The sequence below is a fragment of the Physella acuta genome, unplaced genomic scaffold, assembly GCF_028476545.2.
Source record: "Physella acuta isolate Inbredline_101_S28 unplaced genomic scaffold, ASM2847654v3 ptg000538l, whole genome shotgun sequence".
NCBI classification, from domain to species: Eukaryota; Metazoa; Mollusca; class Gastropoda; family Physidae; genus Physella; species Physella acuta.
Genome location: NW_026732057.1, coordinates 111607 through 118828, shown reverse-complemented (window position 1 = coordinate 118828; position 7222 = coordinate 111607). Strand labels below are relative to the sequence as shown.

The following is a 7222-nucleotide window of genomic DNA, read 5'->3' as shown; positions in this document are numbered from 1 at the left end:
TCCCCTTGTAGCCAGAACGAGGAAGGTTTCTAGTAGCGACGTATCAACAAATGTCATGTGTGTTGACATTAAATTTTTTTATTATACTTGTGTAAGCACTTCAATGGTTGCAATGTTTCTAATGGCCTATGTCAAAACATACTCAGCTATTTCTGATTTAAAAAACAAATGTTTTTCCTAAATAATGTTTGGACTTGACATTTTTATTGACATTTTATTGATATTATTGGCATTTTGTAAAAATGCTATGGTCTAAATCAGTGTATGCTTGTCGCTCTCCCCTTTCAACCTAAAATTATCAAACGCCCTCCCAGCCCTATGGAAATCTACTTAAACATTATATATATATATATATATATATATATATATATATATATATATATATATATATATGTGTGTGTGTGTGTGTGTGTCGGCATACATAGGCCTATAGTTTAAATATATTTCACGTACGGTTACATGTATGAGCTTTAATCACAGCAGACTTAATAGTAACGATGTTTATCTATAATCTGTAAATAATATAGTTGGATGTAGCGTTGTTCTCTTTACATCATGGTGTCACCCGCACCCTCTTGTAAACATTGCCGATTTGTACTTAGAAGATTATTTAACTTTAATTAATCACTAATGGAACTGTCAAAGAGACATTTTTTAGTCATTTTGCAGTTTTTTTGCCTTGGTGTCACCCCCCCCCCCCCTAAATGGTGTCACCCGTTGCGGTCCGCACCCCCGCCCCGTCCTCGCTATGCCTCTGCTTTGGGATCTTTGTTTTTTTGAGATAGGCTAACAATCAGAGACATAATTTTAAATTAACTATACGGCGAGAAAACTACCTTAAAAAAGTAGGCCTAGATCTTTATACTGTACGTGTCTGATTAACTTCCTGCGCAGATATGCACTTATTCGCCACACTCCCAGTTTGGAAACCACTGCCATACTCTAATCATGATTGTAATGCGAAATGTGCATGCACGAAATAAAACGTAAACAACAATAACCCTTAATCAGAGTTAATTATAAATGTAACTATTTTTAGTTTTCTTGTAATAGGCACATTTTTAATCCATACTTGCTCTTCTTTTTTTTTTTGCACGCTGGTCAAAATGTGTACATAATGCGAAGGAAAATAACTTGGTTAATTAAAAACAACATTCAAATGAATTTAAAACTGAAGTCGCAATATTATTTTAAAGAAAATATATTTAGTTTACTCAACTACATGATTTAAAAAGTAAAATTAAGTTCCCCTTTCAAACCTTACGACCCATAGTGCAGATGAAGAAGAGTTCACATAGTTACTTGACCTCAGTGCATGGGTGCGAATGGTACTGTCAACACTATGCCCAGCCTCCTTTACTGCGCTTTACTTTTCCTAACGTGAGTCACGTAACAATCAACCCATGTTTTTTATGTCTATTTAACTGTACTAAAAATTAAGTATTTGAATAGCTGAGGTACACAGAAAAAAAAAATATAAACATTAAGAGACAAAACCATTACTGAGTAAATCAGTCACTGTTCATGAAAACGTTTGCTATACACTACAACTAATTTTACCAAATAAATACTGCAAAAAAAAATGTAAAAATAAAAATAAACTGAATGTTTAGTTATTTAAGGAGGTTGCGTCTTTTATCTCATTAAACAATGAAACAATTTTATACGAAAGAGCAATAAACATATAACATACAAATTATATTAATATTATGTTTATATAGCTTTCTGGTTTATACTATAAAAAGTGCTGTTTAATAGTACACGAATATCCAAATTCAATAATACGTCGTAAAAAGAAAACAAGTAATATTAAATTAGTTGAGTAGTAATAAACTTAAAAATTTCAATAATACGTTAGAAAAAGAAAGGATGAGCTATTTTGATATAAGAGTAAAAACAATACTCAACAATTTATAATGTTTAGAATTCCCTATTTACTTTTTCCAAACATTTCTTAATCAAATTGCAACCCTTATCTTCAAGTTGATACAAACATTTATGAAAAAATCCTTCATTTGCTTCCTGTTTAATGTCTCTAAATTGCCATTCTAATTTTTCCAGTTTCTTATTACTTGTATAAAATTTCGCAAAGTTAATTTTCGTAGTTTCAATCTCAATCCTCTCAGCAATGTAGGCGTTTGTCTCTAGGATATTTCGCTTTAAAAGCCGGAAAATCTTTTTTTCTTCGTACTTCGTGTCAATCTCACTTAACAATTTTTCACTTCTTTCTTTGAGTTTCCTAAAAACCTCCACCCTGTTTTCTTTGAGCTTAGCATCTTGTATGTCTTGTAAAATTAAATTCTGATCAATTATTATTTTTTTCTCTTTCTGCAGTGATTCAGTCAAAGCAATGGCTTCTTTAAAAGTTTCTGTTGGGTATATGCCGCTCTTCAATTGGTCAATTTTTTGAATGAGTGTTTTTAACTGCTCATTTTTAATGTTCTCGTCCTTTGTCACGTTATTAAAAACAACAATTCTGTTGTTGCATTCATCCAGAAGTTCTTTAAATGGACCTTCTTGCTTTTCACAGAATTTGTCGACTGTTAAATTATCAGTATCAACATGATGCTGGAAAGTGTCTCCATGACACATCAAAACGATGCCATGAGATTTAATGACATCTTTCCCCCATATGATTTTAAGAATCTGGATGCAATCTAGTTCTTCTTTCAGAAAACGCTGACCAAAAGTGACCACAATCAGAATAGCCTGATAACCCTTCGTGTTGGCTAAAACAGCATTTTGTATAGCAAGCAGGACATTTTCGATGCCTTCAGGACTTTCAATGTCCGTGTCAATTACCCCTGGACATTCAATGACTTGTAGAGTCCGTTCACCATATCTACCCAAACTGTATTGCGGATAAGTCACTTTAGATTTTGTGTTGTAATTTGTCTTGAACTCTTGAGGTTTTCGTAAAATTGAATTCCCCGTAGCACTTTTTCCACTGCCTGATCTACCTATTAGAAGAAGGTCCAGTTGCAGCTGAAATATATCAAAATGTATTTACAAATATATTTTTTATTTTACATGATGTTGGCTAAAAATAATAGAACATTTTTAAAGGCAATGTTTAACAAATTTCTTGACTAAAATAATCAGCGTAAGAAGAAAGCCACGGATGCAAAGCAATATTGCATATTTTATTTGTGCCAGGCCTTAAAACTTTATTGAACTTAGTTACTTCTACGATTTTCTCTTCTAATTACACCAGCAGTTCATAGACTCATAGACGTACATATTTAAAACCCAAAACACGCACAATGTGTTTATTTATCTTTTTAATAATACAGATAGAAAGAACTAACATCAGGGGATTAGAAAGAGGGATTTTTCTTAAAAATACAAAAGGGAGGAAAGACTGGAGGGAAGCTGGGATGATGAAATTCCCTATTCTTTCTACTAGTAATGTCCGGAGCATAAAGGCACAACCTCTAGACTACCCCCCCCCCACACACACACAGAATAGTTACAAGGAGAACGAAAAGAGGAAATTAAAGGTTCTTGGGTCTAAACATTTATAAAAGGAAATAAAACTTTATTAGAGTAACTGGAGCAACTTCAGATATAGAGGAAGTAGATATTTATACTTAACTAATATTTATCTTGTTTGTGTGAGTCTAACTTTGTAAATAAATGCAGCTACATCTTTGAACAAACTGTTTCAAACCTTAATAAATTTGTAGTAAATAAAATATAAAAAATCTGATAAACGAAAATTAAATTGCTCTTGTCATGTAATTTCTAATTTTTAAAATTGTGATAATGTTAAATAGTATACTTTTTAAAATACACATTTTTATTTAAATAGATGTATAAAAAGTTTGAATATGTCGCCCATTTTTAGACGTCATCTGATTTTATATGCAATCACTCTAGATTTCCAACAATAATAATTCTTAGAATTTTCCAATGTTTTGCGCATTATAAAAATAAAAATCCAAGATGATTTTACATGTTACCAGTCTCTAAAATCAATAGCAGAAAGATAATTGCAAATTCAAAAATACTTTATTAAAATAAATAAATAATTTTCGAATCATACATGTGTTACATTTTACCCGATTTTTTATGTTAAAACTTTTGAAAATCCTATAATAATTTTAACTACAAAATGTTGCTTTGCATTATAACCTTTCACACTTTATAGCTGGTTTCAATAAAAGCCCATGTTACAAAATTTGCTTTACAATTTCTTAATTTAAAAAATACAATTGATAAAGTTACCAAAACACATTCTATATTTTTATCACTGCACACGATATTGAGAAACAACAATGTACAAATAGACACCAATTTTAAGAAAAGCATATGAGTTTAAAAAACACATTAAAACAAAATATTGATATTTTAAACGAATTAAAAAAATCTTGTTTTGGGTGAGTGACATGAAAAGCCAGACAGTGAAAGTTTTTTTGTAGCATTAATCACTTTTACATAATAGTTAATAAATACAATCAACACTTGAAAATATATGCTGTTTTCCTTTATGAAGATAGATTTTTCCCAGGAATTTTAATAATGTAATCTCCAGACTTGTTTACACAAACTTCCAATGAAGAAAAATACTCATCGTCAATTTTTTCCTTAGAGTCCCGAAAATCTTTTAAAATATCCTGTAATCTGTTCAGATCAGTCGTAGTGTATTTTACTTCTTCGGGTTTTGTATTTTCACGCACAATTGCTTTTATGCGCTCATCGACAAAGCCGTGTGTCTCATTAATGTTTCCTAATAACTTGTTTACTTGTTCATCTAATTTATCTTCAGATGGAGTGATATCACCTTTCACTGATACTAAATGATTGAGATCTTCAAAAATCGCTCTCATATTTGAAATTTTTTTTTTATCTGAGGTTGATTCTGTTTTATAAATTCTATCTAAAATAAAGCTTTGTGTATTTACAAAGTCTTTGATTACAATAGCATTTTCAGTTCCAAACATTTCTTTCGCTTTTTTAAAATGCTCATTTGTGTATCGCGTGTTGTCATTTTTCAAACTTATCACAAGTTTTAGCAAATTTTCTCTTTGCTTCTGTTTTAAGTTTTCATCGGTTGTTATGTTATCGAAAACAACAATTCGTCCTTCACACTCGGATAGTAAACTTTTAAAGTCTCCATCTTGATTCTTACAAAACGATTCAATGGTTAAATCTTTCTGCATTCTAAAATTGTCTCCATTTGTCAATACAATTATACCGTATTTTCTCAAAAAATCGCTCCCTAAAATTGTTTTTAGAACATCGATCGTTTCTGTTTCGTCACGAGTAAAACGGCTGCCAAACTTAAAAACAACAAGAAACGCGTGATATCCTTTGGGATTTGCCAGAATAATATTTTGTATTGCAGCTCGACACATTTCAATTCCATCTTCAACTTTTACTCGTGTGTCAAAAAGACCAGGAGAATCAACTACTTGTATTTTGTAACCCAAAAATTCGCACGTATCATATTTTGGAAATTGTGTTTGTGCATTACAACTGTAGGAGATTTTGAAAGGATGTTCTGGTTTGTTTAGTATAGAATTACCGGTTGCACTTTTACCATTTCCAGTTTTACCAATTAAAACAAAATCAAGTTCTTTAGCTGGTTGAAGCAAAAGATTCTGAAAAAAAAGTATTTCACACAAACAACATTAATCTAATTATAAGTTTGTATATATTTATACCACTTATACTTATTATGAAAATTATACCATTTACTTATGTAACATTTATGATTTCAACTGCATGACGAAGAAGACAAATAGATTTAGAAAATTATAATGCACAAAGAAAAAAGCTAAAGCGAAATTGGTAAAAATCAAACGCAATAAACAAAATACATTAACAAAGTAACTATTACGCAAAATTAATTTTTTTTCACAATTTATAAATTTGATAAAAAATGCAATCAATATATAAAAAAATGTGAGCAACTGTCTGACCATATTATGAAGTGTATTTCATATATTTTTTTAAAGTTACAAATCAATACACACGAACTTTGAAATTAATATATATTTAAATTTGTAAAAAATTATAAAATATTATTATTAAATTATTATTAAAACATTGTTAAATTCAAATCAGAGAAAAATTAAATAAAATGTCGATTTCTTTTAACGCTCCCAAAATCGACTTTTGTATTATGTTTTTAAAATATAAACAGTGATTTATATCAAACAGATGTTTACATGTCCGATAATCTCTTGTCTCTTTTCCCGTTCGTGCCCAAGATACATGGGGCCGATGAAGTAGAGTTAATCTGTTTCAATATTTCGGCATAAAAGGGGATAGTGTGGTCAGCACTATGCATAGCTGCCTTCGTTTCTCTAACGTAACTGAGGTAGCCTACCCATTAGTGCTTAGTAGACTCAGAGACGTCTAAAAGTCTCAAGTCCACGATCCGCACTCGTAGACTTATACTAATTAAATAAAGTAATAAACGAGAAAGTTGTCCTAATATTTTACCTAAAAATATAACTTACCGTATACGCTTTAAACATCTTATTTTCTGTCAATATAAAATACAAAAATATGTTTTAATATAATGTTAATAAAACAGCGGTCGCAGGAGGCTCAGCTCTAGAAATAAATGAACAGCTGGTTGGCAATGCTTGCACAGGCAGACGCCCGTAAACCAGAGATTAGAGAGACGTGGCGGCACCGCTAAACGAACATGGGGTTTAAATCGACTTTTCGTTAGCTAATGTGACGTTTAAAAAGATTCCTATATTAAACACTTTTTTACCCGTTTACCAAACACAAGCAATAAGACGTTGTTATAGACTAATACCGTACTGTACCGTACCGTGTGGTGTCGAACCGTACCGTACCGTACCCTGCCCAACCCAGCCCTACCCTACCCTACCCTACCCTACCCTACCCTACCCTACCCTACCCTACCCTACCCTACCCCACCCTACCCTACCCTACCCTACCCTAAACCTAACCTAACCTAACCTAACCTAACCTAACCTAACCTAACCTAACCTAACCTAACCTAACCTAACCTAACCTAACCTAACCTAACCTAACCTAACCTAACCTAACCTAACCTAACCTAACCTAACCTAACCTAACCTAACCTAACCTAACCTAACCTAACCTAACCTAACCTAACCTAACCTAACCTAACCTAACCTAACCTAACCTAACCTAACATAACATAACATAACATAACATAACCTAACCTACCCTACTCTACCCTGTCCTGTCCTGTCCTGTCCTGTCCTGTCCTGTC

General features: G+C 31.9%; 1 protein-coding gene across 2 annotated transcripts; it reads right to left on the bottom strand.

The window, feature by feature from the left end:
• Positions 1 to 1191: 1191 nt before the first annotated feature.
• LOC131945890 (uncharacterized) lies at positions 1192 to 6618 on the bottom strand. Of its 2 annotated transcripts, none has more exons than XM_059306513.1 (2): positions 6468 to 6616; positions 1192 to 2985 (listed from the first exon to the last, which is right to left on the bottom strand). In XM_059306513.1, exons 1-2 carry the CDS (start codon positions 6483 to 6485, stop codon positions 1921 to 1923), a joined length of 1083 nt encoding a protein of 360 aa, XP_059162496.1. In that variant the 5' UTR covers positions 6486 to 6616; the 3' UTR covers positions 1192 to 1920. The 2 variants fall into 2 exon arrangements, with proteins under 2 accessions (XP_059162496.1, XP_059162495.1); XM_059306512.1 differs by lacking the exon at positions 1192 to 2985 and adding an exon at positions 4437 to 5603 and having other exon boundaries at positions 6468 to 6618.
• Between the last annotated feature and the right edge of the window lie 604 nt (positions 6619 to 7222).